The 23849-nt window shown below is 43.6% G+C and overlaps 1 protein-coding gene across 1 annotated transcript in view; it reads left to right on the plus strand.

Moving 5' to 3' along the window:
• Positions 1-20320: 20320 nt before the first annotated feature.
• EIF3A (eukaryotic translation initiation factor 3 subunit A) overlaps positions 20321-23849 on the plus strand; it is a 33820-nt gene continuing 30291 nt past the window's right edge. Inside the window, exon 1 of the mRNA XM_084754367.1 lies at positions 20321-20519. Within this exon, the coding sequence (XP_084610493.1) occupies positions 20471-20519 (49 nt within the window). The 5' untranslated portion in view covers positions 20321-20470. The remainder of the gene's footprint in view (positions 20520-23849) is intronic.

The raw sequence follows: 23849 nt of genomic DNA on the forward strand, positions 1-23849 counted from the left end.
AGCTCTGCTCTAGCAGAGGGTGGTTTCCCCAGAGAGATCTGCTCAGAGAGGTAACCTGGCACTCAGAAGCCAAGGAATATAACGTCACATCGCACAACAAACCTCACACGAGATTTACTGGGGTGAGAGACGAGAGATGAACCTGTAAAAAAGAACTAAACTGAAGCCATTTTGAATAAAACTTCCATTATGAATAGGGGTCAAATAAAGTTTAAGTTCCCAAGACCTCCCTGGGTAACTGACATCTTCCTTGGCAGAAAAGAGACACGTAAGCAAGTAACTGACATCCTGGTTGGCAAGTTGAGACATGAATGCTAGGCAAGTCACCCTGCCACAGTTGAATAACCAACCAATGGGAGCAAGATAAGTGTACCTACCACAAAGACATGTTCCTAAGAAGTCCCCTTTTCCTAAGTCCTGATTGGTGGGATAATTTGGTAAAGATGTTTGTGGAAGGAAGTGTTGGAGCCGATGTTGGAGCCCTTGCAGGGTGACCCACAGTCTCCAATTCCGGGGTGGAGAACTTCATGTCAGTTAACCCAGATGTTCCTAGAGTTCCTGCATTAAAAACTCTGTCACAGTTCACTCCCACGTCTTGTTCTGTGACCCCAATTGATCAGTAGCAGCCTGAGTACAATACATTTTTTTCATCTGCTTAAATACTTTCTAAGTTGAACGTTCCAAGATGCAGTCAGCTCCCCAGTGCTGTTGCCCAGACTGATCAGTTTTTGCTGCCTAATTCAAATAAAGATCTTGCTTTGGCTGGGTGTGGTGGCGCACACCTTTAATCCCAGCACTCAGGAGGCAGAGGCAGGTGGATTGCTGTGAGTTAGAGGCCAGTCTGGTCTACAAAAGCAAATCCAGGATAGCCAGGACTGTTATACAGAGAAACCTTGTCATGAAAAAAAAAAAAACTCTTGCTTTGCTGGACTCTTGTGACTCCATGAGCTGTTTTTGAATTTTCAGACCCTTACAAACCCAGGAGAGCGGCTGCCTCTGCAGGAAACTGAGCAGAAGGCAGGGTTTATAGTTTCTTGGGAGATGAGGCTTTCCAGGGTGAGAATTAGTAAGATTTCAAGACTTGAGTATAGGGAGAACTCAGAGATTGGTGGGATTCTGTTTCTTGGACCTAATCTTGGGCTTAGGGGTCAAGTCAGGGTCAAGGTGTTCTTACCCAGAGAGGGAGAGGCTACTTAAGAGCAGCACAGAGAGAGAGTCAGACAGTCAGAACACTTAGTACAGTAGAGGAGAGTACAGTACAGGAAGGAATATGGGAGAATTCATGGAGACAGTACAGTAGAGTTCTGGAGTACAGTACAGTACAGTGCAGTTCAGTTTGTGGAGTTTAGAGACAGTTTTTCCAAGCAGAGAAGTTCATTGAAAAGCATCAAGAAGCCAGTTTGACTCACTCAGCTTGGAGAGGAGTTTTGAGCCTGAAGAGCTGAGTTGAACCAGTCAGCCAGAGTTCAGAAAGAACTAGAAAGGTTGAGCTTATTCAGCAGTAAGTCTTGGAGGATGAAAACATTCTAGGCCTACTTAGCAGACAAAGACTGGAAGCTGAAGCTTTCAAAGTCCAGGCTGCATATTAGATTGTACAGAGGTTAGAAGTTTCTAGGCCTATGCCTAGGGATACGTGGATAGAAATGTTCTGGGCTAAGTCCAAGCCATGTATTTGAGGTTTTTTTTTTTTTTTTTTGGTTTTTTTTTTTTTTTTTTTGGTTTTTTTGTTGTTTTTTGAGACAGAGTTTCTCTGTTACACAGAGCCCTGACTGTCCTGGACTCTCTTTGTAGACCAGGCTGGCCTTGAACTCACAGAGATCCACCTGCCTCTGTCTCCCAAGTGCTGGGATTAAAGATGTGCACCACCACACCTGGCCAAGCCATGCATTTGTAAAGCTTGGGTACAACTCTCATTTCATCCTCTTATCTGAGGAAATAAAAACAACATTTACAAGTACTTTTAATTGTTGAGTAATATTTTTTGCATGAAAAGATGCTTATTTCTCTTATCTATTGAGGAGAATTACATTTAATATTTGTTATCTACTTTATTATAATGCTTTGTTTTTTGTTATTGTTGGTTTTGTTGTTGTTGTTGTTGTTGTTGTTTTTGCTTCTATACTTTGAACAAGTCTTCTCATTCCTACTTGCTCTTTCCCTTGGGAGATTTGAAATCATGAAAATTCAAGTGCCATTTCTTCTCCTAACCTAGGCAAAAGTATATCTCTCTCTCCCTCTCCCTCTCCCTCTCCCCTTCCCTCACTCTGATGGCAAATCTTCACTGTTAACTTGACTGGATTTGAAAAAACCTAGAAGATTCAACTCTGATTATGTCTATGAGAATATTGCCAGACAAGTTCAGATGAAGATGGGAGATTCACCCCAAATGTGGATGGCATCATTCTAGGGGCTGGGGTCCTAGAGTCAGGAAAAAGGAAGAAGCTGACAGAGCATCAGTGCTCATCTCTCTCAGCTTCCAGAGTGTGGACCCCTGATGTAATAGACAGTACTCACACCATACAGTAAGTCCTTCCTTACATTGCGTTTGTCGGGTTTTTGTTACAGCAATGCAAGAAGTGATGCAGCCTCCCAGGGTCTAACACCATTTGACTATGGAGCAAGGTTAGTAATTTCTACATTATATTTACATTTGTGGCTCTATTGCTCCCGTTCTTCAGATATTGTGAAGGACAGGACTCTGGTTTTTGTTGTTGTTTTGTTTTGTTTTCTGTTGTTGTTGTTCATTTTATTTTTTCGAGACAGGGTTTCTCTGTGTAGCCTTGGCTGTCCTAGACTCGCTTTGTAGACCAGGCTGGCCTCGAACTCACAGCGATCTGCCTGCCTCTGCCTCCCGAGTTCTGGGATTAAAGGTGTGGGCCACAACGCCCGTTGAAGGGCAGGACTCTGAACTATTTGTTTTCACATTCCCTGTGTTTTCTGTTGTAGTATCCAACTCTTATTCATCCAGTCCTCACCAAGAAGAAGCGGGTACTTAGGAAATGAAGGACAGGGCAGATTCAAAATCTGTCTCTAAGTCAAGGTGATAATGGTACTCAAATTGAGTAGTGCTTTGTAGGGTTTCACATTTATAAAAGACCCTTTTGTAATTACATATATTATAATAGGTTTTTTCCTATGCCTGTCCTGTTCTATTTCCCAGCCATGTGCCCTGTTACCTGCCATCTAGTTTCACCCTGGCCATGCCTACTCCATCTTTGTCGTCATAGCAACCTCCCTGTTGCCATAGCAACCTCCTTGTTGCCCAGCTCCTCAGCCTTCCTTTCTCTGAGACCCCCCTCACTGGGATCAGAAGTCTCATCTTAATTCTCCCACCCAGCTTTGTTTATTATTATTATTTTTTTAATGTGCATTTGTGTTTTGCCTGCATGTATGTCTGTATGAGAGTGTCAGATCTTGGAGTTACAAACAATTGTGAGCTGCCATGTGGGTGCTGAGAATTTAACCTGAGAATTTGGAAGAGCAGTCGGTATTCTCAAGCATTGAGCCATCTCTCCAGCCCCCCCTCCTGCCCAGCTATTAGCTGATCAGCTTCTTTATTAACCAATCAGAGCTGACGGAGAACAATTTTTACACAACACTGAGACAGAAGGAAGATTCTTCATAGAGATGATAACGTCTACATCCTGACTGCAACCAGATCTCATGGTGCAGGAATGAGCATCTGAACACACAATACACAAGACCAACTTCCAACATCCTTCAGGAACCTTAACAATACACCAATATGCACCTCAAAATGCTACTACTAGGAACTGAAAGATATGTCCCCTCAAAAATTCCTATGCTGAACTACCAATCTCTAGTACCTAAGAACATGATTACATTTGAGAGAAGGCCTTTAAAGAGTTAAAGTTAATAAAGCTGTTTGGATGGCCACTAGCCCAATCACAAGTGTCTATAAAGAAGAAAATTCAGGGCCATGCAGATGGCTCAGTAGTTCAGAGCACTTACTTCTCTTGTTGAGGACTGGTTCCCAGGGGCTTGGGGTTGGGGGCTCCACATGTAGGCACACATACACATAATTAAACATATATATATATATTTATTTATATATATATATAATTTTAAATATATAATTAAAAAAATATATATCCAGGTGGAGTGGCACATGCTTTTAACCCCAGCACTCTGGAACTCTGTGACCCAGGCAGGTTACACAAAGACACCCTGTCTTGAAAAACCAAATAGGGCTGGAGAGATGTCTCAGAGGTTAAGAGCACTAACTGCTCTTCTAAAGGTCCTGAGTTCAATTCCCAACAACCACATGGAGGCTCACAACCATTTATAATGAGACCTGGTGCCTTCTTCTGGCCTGAAGGTGTACATGCAGGCAGAGCACTGTACACATAATAAATAAATAAATAAATAAATCTTTTTTAAAAAGAAAATAAAACCCAAATAAATAAACAAAAGAAGGGGAAACCCAAAGACAGAGAGACATGGGTTTGTGGTGTACAGAGGAAAGACCAAGCAAGGAGGTGTCTGTTGATGTTATTTTTATAAAACAGTGCTTGTTTCTCTTGTTTGTTTCTTAAACCAGTTATCGCACAAATAATTGAGACTCTTTTATAATACAAGTCTTCACAACACAAGCTTGAGCAGTTGAAGTCTGTTCTTAACCCTTTGTGCTATTTATCTCACTCCCAGCAAACATCCCAGCACTACTTGCACTTTGTAGCTTTCCTGGCTGCAGCTCCTTCCTCCTGATCATCCTTGGACCTCTACCCGCTGAACCCTCTCCTAACTCCTCCTGCCCTGCCTGGCAAGAAGTTCAGTCTTATTCTCTCTCCTCTCATAGATTGGCTATAAGCTGCTTTATTGACATAGCAGGGGGACAACTGGGGATCAGAGTTTACACATTTAGACAGGAAATCTGAATTTAAACTACACAATAACCTTATGCCTACAGGTGTCTGGCAGGTAGTCTCTGTAAAGGCCAACCATGTAACAGTTGAAAATGTTGAATTCATTGGTAATAAAGATGCTTTAGGTTTTAATGTGAAAGATAAAAATCAGCTCACTTTTTCATTGCATCCTGATTTTGTGGCCATTCATAATGATTTTCCGGAAACTATCTGGGTTTATTCATTTAAAGAAAATATACTAGTGAGTGAAACTCTTTTTGGAAAGTAGATTGACATTGTCTACTGAAATAGAAAGGCATATAACCATCTGTTTATAATTTATATTTTTGTTGTTATTGCTAAGATAGGTCTTCCTAAGTAGCCTTGAACTCAAAATCCTTCCACCTCAGGCTCCTAAGTAGCCAGAATCTCAGGCCTGTGTCACCGCACTCAGCTCCCAGCATGTTACTTTTGTGAAGAGGACCAAGCCTGTACAGGGGAACTAGCTGTGTCTGAGCAACAGGTCAAAGCTGGTTCCAAGGTTCATCATTCCACACACAGGATTTAAGGATTGAAGGACAAACCGAATGAATTAAGTCCTGAGTGAATGTGTATTTTTATTTATTTTTTGTTTTTTTGAGTCAGGGTTTCTCTGTGTAGCCTTGGCTGTCCTGGACTCACTTTGTAGACCAGGCTGGCCTCAAACTCCCAGAGATCCACCAGCCTCTTCCCCCCAAGTGCTGGGATTAAAGGCGTGTGCCACCACGCCCGGCTTGAATGTATGTTTTTAAATGAGAAAGTTTGTGGAGGACTCCAAGACCAACTGATCCATGGGAAATTGGCAAAGTTGTTATCATTATGGGCCAAGCTCAAGATGGATGGCCATTTCCTCAGGAGTCCAGGTTTGAGTGTTATGAACCACTAGCTACTACATCTTCTTTCTCCCTCATTTTTATAGCCTGAGACTGATGGCCTGCAGAGACCTCCTCCAGAGACTGGCTATACCTAATAAATAAATATGCTGAGGTTCCGGGGTATGGAGGTTAGAGAACCCCAGCTGGTGCCAGCTTTACTGTGTATGTGTCTGTCCTTTCCTCATTCTCTCAACACTGCCTGCTAAAATCCTGGCATCCAAGTCTCAATGACTGAGCCACACCTCCACTTAGATACATTAAAGTCCCTGAAGAAGCCTTTCTCTTTTAATATGCAGGTACAAAGATATTTATGGGGTGCTGCTGCTAAGAATGAAAATGTGTGAAGACACTTTTAAAAACATTTTAAAGAATGATGAAGCTGGGTGCAGTGGCACCCATCTGTAATCCTGACACTCAGGGTGGCAGAGGCAGGTGGATTACTGTGAGTTCCTCGAGGCCAGCCTATCTACAAAGCCAGTCTAGGGTAGCCAAGGTTACACAGAAAAGCCCTGTCTCGAAATACAGAAACAAAACAGAAATAATGATGGAGGGAATGGAGAGGTGGCTCAGGAGTTAAGAGCACTTCTTGCTCTTGCTGAGGACCAGGGTTCAATTCCCATCACCAACATGTCAGCTCACCGCTATCTGTAACTCCCTTTCCAGTGCATCATCTGACACTCTTTTCTGACTTCTGTGTGCATCAGGCGTGCATATGGTGCATATACATACATACATACATACATACATACATACTACCCAAACACCTAAAAATATTTTTTTAATAAAAAAAAGAAAAAGACAGAACATCTTGTATTATAAATGCTATGAAGTGTGTTGGCTCTGACTCCTTAACAATTCTACTTTATTATAAATGTACCTCCCTTACAATCCGACTCTCCTAAATAGGAGGGAAAGGAGAATAAGGAGAACAAGAAGGAAACCTTCTGGGCATCAGTTCCACGGGGCGAACCCTCTGCTGTAACTCTCAGGAGTCTAGCAGATCCTCCATCGGACAGAAGAAGCCGCACATCTGTGGACCAAACCTGGAGGAATCCACCAAGCTCGTCCAACTCCTAGTGCAGGAACCTCGGATCTGTGCCCCCCTCTGATTCCCCAAAGGCCTTCTCCCCCTAATCCATGGTCCATTTCGCAATACAATACACCTGAAACTTCCTCTCTCTGGCTCTCCCTCTTCCTCCCCCCTCCTCCCCACCTCTTCTCTCTTCTCTTCTCTTCTCTCCTCCCTCTCTCCCTCCCTCCCTCCCTCCCTCTCTCTCTCTCTCTCTCTCTCTCCCTCTCTCTAAGTCTATCTAAGATCTTTATCAGTTTGTAGAGACAAGGTCAAGCCACCCAATACTTGCTTTCACCCTGGGCCAGCCTAAGGCAAGGTTACATTCTTTCCACAAAGTTGTGATGAAAAGTGTGAGGTAGAAGCCTTCAGTGAGCACTCTTTTGCGAGTGCTCTGATTCCTTCTGCTTCCACTCACTTTGCTCTTCTGTGAGGCTGCTTGCTTGCCTTTCCTAATCTTTCATACAGATCTTCTCTTTTGCCAAACATTATGGCTTGCATCTTTTAAAAATATTTGATTTTTAAAATTTTATGTGTTTAGGTGTTTTGTCTGCATGTATATCTGTGTACCACACGCCTGCAGTGCCTGAAGAGGCCAGAAAAGGTCATTCAGATACCCCTATAACTACAGTTAGGGATGGTTGAAGGTTGCCATGTGGTACTGGGAATCATACTGGGGTCCTCTAGAAGAGTAACAATAACCAGTGAACTATCTCTTCCACTTAAAAAAAAGATGTGTGTGTGGTGTGTGTGTATGTGTGTGTGTGGTGTTGTGTGAGAATGCAGAAGCACACAGAACTGGAGTTACAGTTGTAAGACACCGGGTGTGGGTACTGGGACCTGAACTTGAGTCCTCTGCAAGAGTTATACTCTGCCACTGGGTCATCTCTCCAGCCTCCAAGGTTTACATCTTAAATGCGCCCCTGTGGGGGCTGGAGAGATGGCTCAGAGGTTAAGAACACTGACTGTTCTTCCAGAGGTCCTGAGTTCAGTTCCCAGCAACTACATGGTGGCTCAAAACCATCTGTAATGAGATCTGATGCCCTCTTCTGGCCTATATGTGTACATGTGGGCAGATCAATGTATACATAATAAATAAATGATCTTTTTTTTTTAAAGTGCCCCTGTGGTGGTTTGAATAAAAATGGCCCTTATAGGCCCCCTAGGGAGTGGCACTACTAGGAGGTGAGTCTTGTTGGAGTGGGTGTGGCTTTGTTGGGGTGGGCTTTGAGGTCTCAGAAGCTCAAGCCAGGTCCAGTGGCTCAGAGTTTCTCTTCATGCTTGCTGCCTGTGGTCTGGATGTAGAACTCTCAGCTCCTTCTCCAGTACCATATCTGCCTGCTCCCCATCGTGCCTCCCACCATGATGATAACGGACTAACCCTCTTATCTGTAAGCCAGCCCCCAAAGAAATGCTTTTCTTTATAAGACTTGCCATGGTCATGGTGTCTGTTCACAGCAAGATAAACCCTAAGACAGTCCCCAAAACTCATGTGTTGAAGGCTTGGTCCCCAGCTGATGGCATCACTGAGAGGTGATGAAAACTGGGTTGTGGGGCTGGTGGAAAAAAGACATTATTGGTGATGTGCTCTTATTTAAAATGTTTTGTTGTTGTTGCCACATTTATTTGCTTATTACTATTTGCTTTTTATTGTTTGCTTATTTGTTTTTTGGCTTTTTTTCCTTTTTTTAAAAAAAATATATTTATTTTGGTTTTTCAAGACAGGGTTTCTCTGTGTAGCCTTGGCTGTCCTGCAGTCACTTTGTAGACCAGGCTGGCCTCGAACTCCCAGTGATCAGCCTGCCTCTGCCACCAGAGTGCTGGGATTAAAAGTGTGCACCATCACCACCTGGCTCAAGCCTGAAACTGTAAGCAAGCTAATGCTTGCTTTTATAAGAGTTACTTTGGTCATGGCGTCCCTTCACAGCAATAGAACAGTGACTAAGAGGAGATGACTGATAATTATGCCTCCTTCCCTTTTATTTCATTACTTTGTGTTGTCAGACCTGTTCACCAGCATTAAGTAAAAAGGGATAGAGGAAGAGATGGGGGAAAATCTATCCAACCAAACTTTAGCTGTAGAAGGCCGACCTCTGTTGTGTCATAGACGGAGCTGGGTGTAGAAAGACTTCCTACGTTCAAACCCCAGTCCACTTCATGTCACAGTTTCAGAGGTATCAATGAACCATGGAGGCACGGCTAAGCAGAACATCTCCTGTCATGGAGGCCAGAAACAGGGAGAGGGGAACACAGGAAGGCATTTCAAGGACATGTCCCTAATGAGTTACTTCATCCTCAAACCTTGCTCTGCTTCCTACCTTTCGCCACTCCACAATAATCCTTAAGGGACTAGGCCAGGTATTATGTCAGAATTCATAGGCACTAATATCACTGGAAATACTATCACAGCACCCACACCCACAGAGGTGTGCTTTATAGTCTCCTAGGCATTTCTCAATCCAGAGAAGATGGCAGTTGAGGCTATCTAAGAGGAAGTCCTTGCTGCATTCTCCAGAGTCATGATGCTGTTGTTGGGACCTGGCTTTGAGAAGCCCAGCTTTGGAGCTCTGTTGTGTTAAAAGAGAAAGTTCATAAAAAGAATGTAACTAAACCGGGCGTGGTGGCTCACATCTTTAATCCCAGCACTTGGGAGGCAGAGGCAGGTGGATCACTGTGAGTTCGAAGCTAGCCTTGTCTACAAAGTGAGGGCAGGACAGCCAAGGCAAACACTGAGAAACCCTGTCTGGGCGGGTGGGGGGGGGCAGGGGGGAAATGTAACTAAAGCTAATTTGGATCTTGTCTTAGTTACTATGCTATTCCTGTGATAAAACACCATGAAAGCATTTAATTTTAGTCTTACAGTTTCAGAAGATTAGAGTCTATAATGGTGAAGTAGGAGGCAGAGAGAGAGGAGAAAGGAGAGGAGAGAGAGAGAGACAGACACACCAGACAGAATGGCACCAGTTTCAGTCTTTTGAAAACTCATTATCCATCCAGTGACACGCCTCCTCCAACAAGGCATACCCCTAATCCTTTCCAAATGGTTCCTACAAGCTGGGGAACCAAATGGTCACAATATTATATGTGCTTATGAGGGTCATTCTCATTCAAATCACCACAGATCCTTATTTACTTCTTTCAAAACACTAAGAAACTTATCATTTACAGGATGTGTCTAAAAATAATTTCTTCCTTAAAGGACAAGCCACAAGGGCAGTACTGAGAGTGACCATATAACTTGCGCCCAGTTTCTCTGTCAACTTTGTATCAATCAGAACATTTGTTGCAAGTAATGAGCATTAGCTGGTGTACAGCTACTGTTACTTGAAGGTCCTAGGTGAGTAATTTGCAGTGGTCAACCCCATAACCCCCAACACTAGAGATGCTGAGGCAAGAGAATTGAGACTCCAAGGCCAACCTGGCCTACAGTGAAATCCTATCTTAAAAAAAATACTCTAGGTTTATGACGTATTGATCATATTCAAATCACCTATTCAAAAAACAAGTTCTGAGCAGAGTGTGGTGGTCCACGCCTTTAATCCCAGCACTCTGGGAGGCAGAAGCAGGTGGAACCCTCTGAGTTCCAGCCCCGCCTGGTCTACAAAGCAAGTCTAGGACAGCCAAGGCTATACAGAGAAACCCTGTCTTGAAAACCAAAAACCAACAAAAACCAAACCAAACCAAAATAAACCAACCAAACAAAAAAGTTCTGGGCTAGAAAGCTGTCTCCATGATTAAGAGCATTCGTTACTTTTTCAGAGTATCTGTGTTTCTCAGCAACTACATGGTGGGTCACAGACATCTGTAATTCCAGTTTTAGAAGATCTAACACCCTCTACTAGCATCAGGTATGTATGAAGTGAACATACATATGTGCAGGCAAAACACTCATATGCATAACATTTTTGAATAAAACACTTAAAAATAAGTTTTTCCCCAGTGAGGAATTATGCATGTTTGTGTGTGAAACCTGATTCCACAAAGCTCTTTGGGATTCTTCTTCAGTCCACTTTCATGGCCTTCACCTTCATCTTGTTGGCATTGTTGGCATTCAGGGCCAGCTGCATCTCTGGCAGGTTTTGCTGCACCAATTCCCCATAACCCTGACATGTTTGATATGGTAGATTAGCTGCAGTACTAGTGGTACTTTTTATAGAGCATTCTGTTTGAGAATTGTTTTGTTTTTCAAGATGGTTTCTCTGCATAGACCTGGCTATCCTGAAGCTTGCTCTGTTGCCCAGGCTGGCCTCAAACTCAGATCTGCCTTCCTCTGCCTCCTGAGTGCTGGGATTAAAAGCTTGTACCACCACTGCTACCCAGCATGAGAATCCTTAGTAACTGACCCTGAGCATCACCTAACCATGGGTGGATTGAGGGGAATTGGTGGCATATTAACCAAAATAGTCTCATTCTCTCTCTCTCTCTCTCTCTCTCTCTCTCTCTCTCTCTCTCTCTCTCTCTCTCTCTCTCTCTCTCTCTCTCCTCTCTCTCTCTGAATCAGGGTCTCATGTAGTCCAGGCTGGCCTCTATCTACCTATGTAGCTGAGGATGACCTTGAACTTCTGATCATCTTTCTGCCTCTACTTTACAAGTGTTGGGGCTATATTACTTTTAGCATTTCATTGTTCCTCTGACATAACATGGAGAGAAGGTCCTAACGATGAATGCCTGTAATCCCTCCATCCTGGGGATTAAGGTAAGAGGGTCCTCCTGAGTTTGAGGACAGAATGGATGACAGTGAAACCCCATCTCACAAAAACAAACAAGAACAAAAACTATCGAGGTGGCCAAGCAGGTAGAGGTGTTTTCATGCAAGTCAGATAACCTGAGTTTCTATCCAGATCCTAGATGGTGACAAGAGAAAACTGAGTAGTAAGAGCTGTCCTCTGACCTCCACATGCATGCCATGACATGCACATGCCCACACACACACACAAAAACAAACAACATAGAGAAAACTGTTAATGCCTCTGTATTAGTTTTCATTTTGTGTAACAAATTAGCATGAACTAGAGGCTCAGACCACCCAAACTCATGATCTCATAGCTCTTTGGGCTTGGTGCAGCATAGCTCTCTCAGCATCTTTCCAGGCTGGAATCCAGGTGATGTCCAGTCTGCATTTCTTGTTGGAGACTGAGCAGAACCGGCTTCTAAATTCAGACTGTTGACAGCATTCAGTACTGACATCTATTTATTATCTGGGTGGCTGCTGACTGCTCTTAGTTCTTTTCTTTTCTTTTCTTTTTTTGTTTTTCATGACAGGGTTTCTCTGTGTAGCCTGGCTGTCCTGGACTCGCTTTGCACCCCAGGCTGGCCTCGAAATCACAGAACTCTGCCTGCCTCTGCCTCCTGAGTGCTGGGATTAAGGTGTGCACCACCACTGCCTGGCTCTTTTACTTTTTAAGTAAATTTTTTTTTCTTTTTGAGACAGGGTTTCTCTGTGTAGCCTTAGCTATCCTAGACTCGCTTTGTAGACCAGGCTGGCCTTGAACTCACAGTGATCCACCTGCCTCTGCCTCCCAAGTGCTGGGAAGTAAATTTTTATTACATTCATTTACTTAATGTGTGTATTAGTGCATGTATTATACGTAAGCGTGTGCATGCTAAGGGGTTTCACAGCCATCTCATTGGCCCATCTCCCCCTTTTAAAGTCATCTTAACTGGGCAGAACCCTGACAACCCGAGTTTTATTCCCAGATCTCCCTGAAAGGAGACAACCAACTCCTGAAAGTTGTCCTCTGACCTCCACATACATCCACACTCAAATACAATAATAAAAAATGTAAAAAGTTAACTGTAGCAAACAACCAAATCCTACTTAAAAAAAAACAGGCCCAGGGTTTATACCAAGCACGCTCACCATGAGACAGGCATGAGGAGACTATCAGAGTTCTGGTCACCATGGTCAGACTCCACCACTTTATTTTTTTATTTTGTGTATATGGGTCTTTTGTTTACATGTTGTCTGTATTTGGCATGCATGTCTGGTGCCTGTGGAGGGCAAAAAGAGGGCATCAGATCCTCTAGCTGTGAGCCACTATGTGGGCACGGTTCAAATCCAAGTCCTTTCAACCACTGAGCTACCTTTCTTGTTCCTCCTTTATTTATTTACACATCACATATTTATGCAGTGACTGCTTTGGGCCAAGCAGGGTTCCAGGACTGGTAACACAAAAATGATTTTTTTTTTAAATTCGAGACAGGGTTTCTCTGTGTAGCTTTGGCTGGTCACTTTGTAGACCAGGCTGGCCTTGAACTCAGAAAGATCTGCCTGTCTCAGCCTCCCAGAGTGCTGGGATTATGGGCAAGCACCACCATACCTAGGGTACAAAAGTGAACTAACTTTAAAACTGCCTTGGTCCCTTAAAGCTGGCCATCCAGTAACTGAGGAAACAAAACTATCAGCTAATGGTGATCATTCTGCAGAAAATTCAAACTAGAGATGTAGAAGGAAAAAAGGAAAAGGGAGTAAGATTACTTCAAAGCACATGATATGCACTCATGAAAATGCTGTAATGCAGGCCGGGCATGCTGGGGGCATGCCTTTAATCCCAGCACTTGGGAGGCAGAGGCAGGTGGATTGCTGTGAGTTTGAGGCCAGCCTGGTCTACAAAGTGAGTCCAGGATACATAGTCAAGGCTACACAGAGAAACCCTGTCTTGATAACAAAAAAAAAAAAGTATCTAGGTTGTGGCGGCGAGCTCCTTTAATCCTAGCACTTGGGAGGCAGAGGCAGATGGATCTCTGTAAATTCAAGGCCAGCCTGGTCTACAAACTGAGTCCAGGACAACCAGGGCTACACAAAGAAACCCCTTCTCAAAATACAAAACAAAAAATATTATCTCTACCTCCCCAGAATGAGAGCCCACACCCTGTGGCTCCTGTTTCCTTGTAATCATGTTTGACATGTTTAACAGAGACATTTGTTTTCAGGCCACACCCCAAAAGCACTCTTCTTACTCATTTTGTTTTGGCCCAGTTGGTTTGGGTAGCTTTGGGCCTAACTTCCTACAACCCCACGCAGAAGCTGAGTTTCGAAGCTACCCATAACAGTTGTACTGATATATCCCTGGTGTGTCCCTGTTGAAGAGTCCAATCTTAATTAGACTTGGTGAAGGATGCAAATGGGAGGTTTTGGATTTTTTTTTCTTGCAGGTGGAATAATCCAGGTGTTCTGAAAACACAGACACAGAATAAATGTTTCCTGAGTAATGATGAGCTGCTCCAGTCACCAGCTTTAAGCGACTTCCAGAATCACACAGGAGATCAACAGGGAAATGGGCAGTACCTGGCTGTCTTCAACATCTTTTATTTGCATAAGTGGAAGAATGGAATTGTTGGCATTAATTTGGGAAAGATGTCAAGGAGAAGAATTCGGGTGTGGTAGCACACACCTTTAATCCCAGCACTCCAAAGGCAGAGGCAGAGGCAGGCAGATCGTGAGTTTGGGGCCAGTCTGGCCTCTAAAGCAAGTCCAAGGCAGCCAAGGCTAACACAGAGAGACCCTGTCTCAAAAAAAAAAAAAAAAGTGGAGGCAGAGGATGCCACAGAGTTTAATTTGTAACAGGCTAGATGTATACAATACGGTAAACATTTATTTGATGTGTAAAATAGAGGTATGGTGTGGCAAGTGTAACTTCTTGGAGAGAAGTCAAAGGGTGTTAATGTAGATAGAGTTTTGTATACAGGATAGAAATGATGTCTAGATTAGTTCAATCTTGGGGGGTGGGGGAGAGAGGATGATGATGGAGAGAGAGGAGGAGGATGACGGGCACAGGTGAATAGTAGTCAGCAAGGTGGGGTGCATATCAGGTCCTGGAAGCCAAGGAGAACACGCTTTCAGGACAAGGAGTGGTCAAGCCTGTGTATGGGAAGACACTCTGGAATACAGGGTGGCTTTAGCAAGATAGCAAGGAAAGGTGTAGGCTGTGTAGCACTAAGGCAGCTGGGTGGAAGACAGAAAAGGCCAATATGCTAAAGGTAGCAGAGGGCGGGATAGAGTGGGAAACACTAGGCCAAGAGAACAGGTAGTGGCCTAGGGAAGTGCAGGAGTGGCTGAGTGGATGCAAGGGTTAGGGTTTGGAATCTGAGGTGACATCCGTTTCCAACTTTGGTTGCAGGAAGGGTATGCAATGGGGTTTTTCAGACGATAATAAAAAGTGAGAAAGGAGTCAGAAAAGAAAACAAACAAACCTATCAACAATGAGAGAATCTAAGTTGGGAAAGGAGGAAATAGAGGATGGGGAGTAGCAAAAGGGTAGCAGGGTGTTTTCTGGAGTTAGAGTCTGATTATATGTAGCCTAGGCTGGCCTTGAACTTATAATCCGAATCAGCTTTTCAAGTAGCTGCCTTTACAGATATGTGACAGCGTGTCTCTAGCTTAACCAGACAGAATTGAAGGAATGCAGATTCCAAACAATCCTGATCCTAAGCCACTATGTGGGTGCTGGTAACTGAACCTGGGTCCTCTGTAACAGCAACAAATATATTTTATTTGTTTCTAAATATTTTTTATTATCATGTGCATATGAGTGTCTGGGCCTGCTTATGGAGGTCAAAGGACAGCATTCAGGAGTTGGGTCTTCCTATCCACTGTTACTTGAGCTCTATCTATCTGTTGAAGTCAGGTTATCATCAGGCTTGTGTGTGAAGAGCTTTTTATCTGCTGATCTATTTTGCTAGCCCTATAGCAAGTTCAAACCCAGCCTATAATCCTAGCTACTCAGGAGGCGGATGCAAGAAGACTGCAGGTTCAAGTCTCTGCCTAGGCAGTTTAGGAAGACCCTATCTCAAGACAAAAGGTAAAAAGAAGGCTGGAATACTAAGCACGGTGGTGCATGACTTTAGCTCCAGCATTTGGGATGAGTTCAAGACCAGCCTCATCTACATAGGAGAAACCCTGTCTTTAAAAAAAAAAAAAAAGTGATGGGGGAAAAGTTGTTCTGGAGGACTTGCCTAGCAAGCACAAAGCCCTGGTTTCAATCTCCAGTAAATGCCTTCACATGTCCCCAAAACTGGGAATGAAAGGCATGGTTTGGGATTTATAGATGTTTCAGGATGTAACTTGAAGGAATAGCAGGTTTCTTAAACTTTTTCTAGTTTTGACTCATCTGAGAAAATTTTATGTGGCTCCAGGCATATAAATCAAACTGATAAGAAACCGTAACTTCATCTTAAAGCAATGGTGTATGTATGTATATGTATGTATATATATAAATTCAGCACTTTATTAAAGATGGTGGGAAAATTTGAATACCAACATTGATGTGCTTGTCTAACACAATACAATCTACAGACAGACTAATTTGATATATGCTGAAGAATGATGGTAGGAAATGCTAGTAGCCCTCCTTTTTTGTAATTAAACTATTATGATTTGTTGTTGCTGCTGCTGCTTTGTTTTATTTGAGTTTTTGTTTTTTTGAGTTTCTTTGTGTAGTCCTGGATCTGTAGACTAGGCCTGTCTCTGCCTCCCAAGGGCTGGGATTAAAGTCATGTGCCACCATGACCAACAAAACTAATGGTTTTTTTTGTTTTTTGTTTTGAGACAGGGTTTCTCTGTGTAGCCTTGACTATCCTGGATTTGCTTTGTAGACCAGGCTGGCCTCGAACTCACAGCAATTGCCTGCCCCTGCCTCCTGAGTGCTGGGATTAAAGGTGTAGTATGCCATCATACCCGGCTAACTATTGTTTAAGAGCATAAAACTTCCTATATATAGTAAATAACAGCGTACTTCGTAACATACACATTTCAGTTCTTTTAAAAAGTATTTTTATTTTAAAATTTCATGTGTTTGAGTGTTTTGTCTGCATCTATGTCTTGCACTACTCCTGTGCCTGGTATCCTCAAGAGGCTGAAAGCTAGTGTCAGATTTCCTGAGACTAGAGGAATAGATGGTTTTGAGATTCCATGTGGGTTCTGGGAATCAATCCCAGGATTGATAGAAGCAGGCAGTGCTTTTAACTGGAGAGCCAACTCTTTAGCCCCAATTTTAGCTTTTTAGAATATCTTTGTTGGTTGTAAAAGCAGGTACAAAGTGCATATGTTCAGAACAAAGGCTATATGATGCAACATGGGCTGGCTCTGACAATAACCCCAGGTTCACTACACATTTGAGCTTGAATTAATTTTTGGCTATGTGTGTTCAGAGACCTTTTACTGATGCCAAACATTTTTCAACATCCACATTCACTTACATAATCCCATAAGAAGCTTTAGTCTAATCTGAAAGTAGTGAGCTTCAAAGTTCAGAGGTCAGGGAGGAGGGAAAGAGAGTGCTCTGGAAGTACTTCTGGGAAGCAGCAGTTGGTCTCTAATCTCCCTTCTGGGAGCCAGTAGACTGAAGGAGAAACTCAACCAGCCTTGTGAGAGGGTGAAAGGACTGACAGGGTGACTAGAGAGAGCTTGTAAGAAGCCTATCTGACTCTTTGAAATGAAACATTGAGTACCTTACCCATCTCTAACACTCAACATTATGGCTGCTAGCTGGTGTCAAAAAACCTGTTGGTGAGGCCTGGAGAGACAGCTCAGAGGTTAAGAGCACTGGCTGCTCTTCCAGAGGTCCTGAGTTCAATTCCCAGGTACCACGTGGTGGCTCACAGCCATCAGAAGAGGATCTGATGTCCTCTTCTGGCTTGCAGGTGTACATGTATATATAAATAAATAAATCTTAAAAAACAAAAACAAAACCAAAAAAACCTGTGGCGAAATGTATTTATCCTGATAATGATTATTATTCTCATTAACAAAGAGTACCGGATTCGAAATAGTTGGAGATGGTGTCTTATATGCTGCTCAGTTGGTCTTGAGCTCACAAGCAATCCTCTGTTTTAGTCTTTGGGTGGCTGGGACTATAGATACCAGCCTCTGAATACTAACTAATTTGACTTATTTTATTTAATGCACTTACATGATTATTGGGTATTATATCAACAATGTTTCATATGCTTTAAATAATGTGAAGTTAAAATTATCAGTATGAGGATATTTGATTTCGCTTCATCTTTTTTATTTTTTTTCTCAAGACAGGGTTTCTCAGCCTTAGCTGTCCTGGACTAAGACCAGGCTGGTCTCGAACTCACAAATATCTCCCTGTCTCTGCCTCCCTGAGTGCTGGGATTACAGGTGTACACCACTGCACTCGGCTTTTCACTTCATCTTTTAATTTTCTAGCGTTCATCTGACTGTGGGCCTCCAAACAGGTAATGCTGAACCCATTTTACCTTTAGTATTTGTTGTTGTTTTAGATTTATGTGCATGAGTATATGCCTTCATGTATGTATGTGCATCATGTGTGTGCCTGGTGCTTGCAGAGCTCAGAAGGTGTCGGATACACAAGAACTGGAGCTTCTGGGTTAGGGTTATAACCCACCAGGTGGACGCTTGGATCCGCTTTAGGAGCAACAAGTGCTCTAAGCTGAAAAGCATTTCTTCAGCTCCTATTTTTATTGTTTTCTGATAATGAATTCGAGAATGTGAGAAAGCCTTTTCTGATATTTAGGCCAAGTTTCTTTTTATTATTTGCATCTTTCTTTAGTCTATGAAGTAATTTTTATGTAATAAAAACTGCATGAAAGAACTATTTGCTCTTTATGTTTGGCTTTTAAAATTTGACTTAATTATAATATACAAAGAAATCCCTTGATCATGCCCATAAAACAGTTGCTAAAGCTTCTTAGCACTGCCTGTCCTTTTACATCAACCCTGTCTGGTATCTGCTCTGGGAGGGGAAAGCTTGTGCATTTAGCATAGTCTCAAGTATTCTGGAAGAAAAATTCTTGAAATAACTATAATTTATTTTTTTTTATTGTTCTTAATGTGTTTGTGTGTTCGTGTGGGTAAGTACATGTAAAGGCAGGTATAGGGGAGGCCAGAGGTGATAGATACCCCTGGCTATGAGCAGTCTGACATGGGTGCTGAGAACTGAACTAAGGTGCTTTGCAAGATCAGTAAACGATTTAAAATGTAGAGCCATCTCTTCAGATTTTTAAATAGCTTTAAATTTGTTTAAATTTTAGTTAATTAGTTTGTTTTCCGAGAAAGGGGTTCTCTGTGTAGTCTTGGCTTTCCTGAAACTCTATAGACAAGGCTGGCCTCAAACTCAAATCAGCCTGCCTTTGCCCCCCCAGTGCTGGGATCAAAGTTGTGGGTTGTGCAGGCCTTTGGGGGGGGGGGGGGAAGAAGAAGAAGAAAAGAAAGAAAAACCAAGCAGAGGCAGAGGTAGAGGCAGGCGGATCACTATGAGTTCGAGGCCAGCCTGGTCTACAAAGTGAGTCTAGGACTGCCAAGGCTACCATAGAAACCTTGTCTTGAAAAACAAAACAAAACAAAAAAACCAAGCAAACGAAAAGAAAAACCAAAACAAACAAAAACCAAACAAACAAAGGTGTGGGTCACCACTGCCCAGCATGGGAGTGCATACCTTTAATCCCAGCACTTGGGAGGCAGATAAGGTGAACCTAGGACAGCCAAGGCTACACAGAGAAACCCTGTCTTGGGGGAATAAAGGTTTCCTCATTCATTGCTATAGTATCTCACTAATTTACATATCTCATACCTACTACTGTAAAATCTGTAATAAACTTGTAATAGTTTACTCTACCTTTACCTTCTGGATTTCCTCTCAACTTTTGTATGGTGCCCTACAGGGGCTGAGGTAAGGGCCTAGTGCAGGCTAGGTAAGCACTCTGCACCCAACATCCTCAGCCCAGAATTCAACCTAATTTCTTACCAAGAGTCTAATAATTCGACGCGGCTTAAAATGGCTTTCATGCTCTAAACATAGTAATTTGTGAACAATAAATCTGTTAACTGGCAATAAAAGACATGGCTTGTAACGAACCTTTTCCTCACCAACACACATTTCTTGTGTTTGTGACCTGGGCCGTCTATAAAAACCGACGCCCATGTTCCTAAGCCTTCTCCTTATGTGAGGTGTGTCCGCAGCCTCTCGCCTTCTCTCGGGCATCCTTGCGACAGTAACCCTACAAGGATATCAAATAACTCTTTCATTCACCTGCTCCCTCCCCGTCCTTGTCAGTCAAGCGACTGGTGCCCAATTTCTCTGCGATACCCGCTCAGCACTTCCGTTCAGTAAACTCAGCCTTTCCAGAGAGCCAGGCGAGTCCGGGCATTGCAGCTGCGACCTTATCTTTACGCGGCCTGCCCACGCGCAAGTCGTTTCGGGAACGACTGCGTAGACACTGCCTTTTCGCGTCGCAGAAGACTGCAAATCTCTCTTTCCCACCCCAAGTTCTCTGGAGCAGTGCTGGCAGGAGAAAGCTGTCCCTGAGGTCCCCTCCCGCGCCCCAAAGAGGAATACAACAGTTCGCGCCGCCCGTACCGGCCGCCACGTCAGCCCGCGCTCAAGACGCCAGTGCGCCTGCGCGCAGAGAAGGGCGGAGCATGCGCAGAGGCACGCCTCTTACATCCGGGGCTCGGGCGGCGGCGGTGCCGCCGCGAGGGAATCACGTGGCTCCTTCCTTTCCGTCTCTGGCCGGCTGGGCGCGGGCGACTGCTGGCGAGGCGCGTGGAAGCTCGCGCTGGTCCCTCTCCGCCTCCTCTCCCGGTCCAGGCCACTACGGAGTTCGCTGACGCCGGGTGAGCTGAGCCTACCGCCAAGATGCCGGCCTATTTCCAGAGGCCGGAAAATGCCCTCAAGCGCGCCAACGGTGAGTAAGGCGGCCGGTCGCGCCGCGCAGGCCTGCCCAGGGCCCGGGAGTACGAGGGCCCCCGCCCGCTCCCCGCAGCCCGGGCTGTGGAGGCCCAGCGGGGACGGCCGCCGCCGCCGCCCCGGCCTCGCCTCGGCACGGCCTCCGCACTCGGGCGGGCGGCGGCGGCGGAAGGCGCGGATCAGGAACCGTCGCCGCGGCCTGTCGTCCTGGCTGCCGCCTGCTGCTTGCGTCCCGGGGCCACAGGTCTCACCGGCCTTGCGATCCTTCGCCCCTATCGGCTGCCCGCCGGCTTTTCAGACCCCCGGGCTGCTTGGGAGGCCCCCGCGCCCCCTGCCGCCATCTGGGAGTGCCGGGAGGAGGAAACATGGCTCCCTCCCGGGGACAATGCACGCGAGAACCTCGGCTCCACCTCCAGCCCGGGCCGGCAGCCGGGCTAGCCTACCTCTTCCCCACCTCTCAGGCACGTCTGGCCCCAAATCCCGCACGGAGGCCTTGTGGGTCAGGGTCTACTACGCTCCAATAGTCGCTGGTTTGCACTTCAGGCCTCTGCTCCATAAGCTTGTTTGCTGTGAGAGAGTGAGAGAGAGAGAGAGAGAGAGTGTGTGAGTGTGTGTGTGTTTCCCCCCACGAATTGATTAGGGTCGTTTCGAAGGCCTATTGCGAATCACGAAAAGTTCATTTTCTTTAGTAACTTAAAAGTGATCCTCCCAGACAAGTTCTAGAAAGAGTGGTTTTCCCAAGGTCACTTGGGAGTGTCAGGAAACTAAAACCAAGGTCTCTTGATGTCCAGATGAGTTGTTTTTTTTTTTAAACCTCCACCGCAGCGCCGCTGAGTGCTATTTCTATTTCCATATGTGTTCTTAAGCGCTGGTGCTTGCAGGAAAGACAAGTGGTGTGTATATCTCGATCTTTAAAAACTGCCCTTGGGGAGGGAAATCCTGATAATACTGTATTTGTCCCTCTTTTTAACCCTTCTAGTCCAAACAGTTAAACCATGTATGTTGCAGGTTTATGCTTGGCAAGCTTGTTAGAAGTGGAAGTTTGAGTTTGTGAAAAGGCCATTTGACTCAGTACTTACAAAAGAATACTGCTGATAATCTGTCAGAAATAAGGATGTGTTGGTTACGTACTTTTTTGGTTTTTTTGAGAGAAAGTTTCTCTAGCCTTGACTGTCCTGGACTCACTTTGTAGACCAGGCTGGCCTTGAACTCAGAGATCCATCTGCCTCTGCCTCGGATTAAAGGCGCTTACATACTTCTCAAGTGTGTGTGTGTTTTCCTGTGGTTAGGAAGCAGTCTGGAATAGAATAAGTATCCACTACTTTACTATTGAAATCTGAACTGTAGCTGAGTTAAGGCTGCTTGATGTTTTGAAATGTAGAATTATGTTGTGCTGTAGAAAATGGAATTGGGTGGACTGTATAGCTGTTGTGCATATGTTTAAGCTGTAACATTCACCACAGTCGTTTTCCCCATAGGCTAGTTAAAGCACTAGAGTCTTTGGCCTACATACATACATAGTAGCATGCTGACCTTGTTTTGAGTCTTCATGTGAACTTAATATTTTAGTAACTTTTAAAGTGGAAAGGTTACATAATGTGTTCTAAATTTCTCTCCACTGTTTCTAAACTGAAGTAGACTTGATTAATGATGAACAGATTGGAGAAAGTAAAGTAGTTCACTACTGTGTGGGCAGCCTGGATTCTATTGGTGTATTTTTCCAAAGGCCTGTGTTGACCTCTTGCTGCAGTGCCATTACAATTTCTAAAGTAGCGAGTAGTGATGCCTTAGCTTCCAAAGCACTTGACACGAGCAGATTGTCTTCTCACACATAGCACTGTTTATAGAACATAATAGATTGTAAAAGGGCTTTTCACTTCCCAAAAATCTCTTTACCTAAATGTTTATCTTTAGCATTTGTAGCTCATGGTTATTTAGACCTAATCTATTGCATTGTTTTAATAAAATTAAGTGAAATAGCCCTTCAAGTCACTCTAAATGTTAATTTTCTGGGGAAACTGTCCACTCTATAACTTCTGCCTTAAAAGATAAGACTTAGGAAAACCTCACAACTGAGTAGTAACATTATAATGTAGATGCTTCGTCTGTTGTTCAAATGAGTGAAAAATGAAGGATAGATAGGAACCTTTTTATTGGTAGACACACACCTTCAGCCATATATCCTAAAAATAGCTGGAGTACCCATTCAGTTTCTAAAGTCATAATTTCGGAATCATTTAAGTGCTGAAATAATTCCTTTTAGCTACAAAAGCCTTCCCACCCCCATTAATTAGTTATTTTCAAGGAGCTAAGTCTCCGTGTTTTTAAGTTAAAGACAACTCAGCCACAGATCACCATGTCAGTTTTAGGTATTTTTTGTTTTACAAAATTGATACTGATCACACACCCCTTATTTTTCTTATTTGGTGGGGTAAGGGTGTCTATTCTGGTGTGTGTGTGTGTGTGTGTGTGTGTGTGTGTGTGTGTGTGTGTGTGTGTGTATTTTGAGACATGATCTCTTACGTAGTCCCGGCTGTTCTGTAGCCTCAAAAACTCCTGCCGTACTAGTGCTCATGCTAAAGGCATGTTCCATTATACCAAACAAAGGCTTTCTATTTAAATGTGCTTCCTTTAGTTTATTTGAAACTTTAAAGGCTAGGAAGGATGAGTTTTGGACTCCTTGGCCCATCAGAAAGTAGAAAATAAGTCTTAACTCTGTCATTAAAGTTTATTTACTTTTGTAGAGTTTTTGTTTTGTTTTCCTTTTGAGGCAGAACCATATGAGGTAGCTCAGATTGTCTTCGAATTTATCGTACTGCTAATGATACAGATTTGATTATACCACATCAAACTTCTAAGCAAGCCTATAAAAGTGCATTAAGAAATCACACTTTCTGGGGTAGAACTTGGGTTCAGTTGCCAGCACGCACATGGTGACTTACAACCAACTGTAACTACTTCTGACATCCAAAGGAATACATATCAGGCAAACCACTCATACGCATAAAGTAATAAAAATATTTAGTGTTTTATTTTATCATGGATTCAGTCCCTAATTTGATTTGTATTTCGTATTGCAAGCATTAAATACTAGCCTGAAATTTAAATCCTTAGTATAGAATTGGAGGTTAGGCATAATATGTCATTTTAATGTTTCTTTTACAATTTTTTAAATACAAAAATTTGTGTATGGGTGTTTTGCTTGCATGTATGTCTGTAACTGTGTGCAATTAGTGCCCTCTCAGAAGCCAGAAGAGGCTGTCTGGAAGCATCGAAACCCCTGGACCTGGAGTTACTGGTGCTGGGAGTAGAACCCAGATTTTTGAAG

The sequence above is a fragment of the Acomys minous genome (assembly GCF_964271855.1).
Source record: "Acomys minous genome assembly, chromosome: 2".
NCBI lineage: Eukaryota > Metazoa > Chordata > Mammalia > Rodentia > Muridae > Acomys > Acomys minous.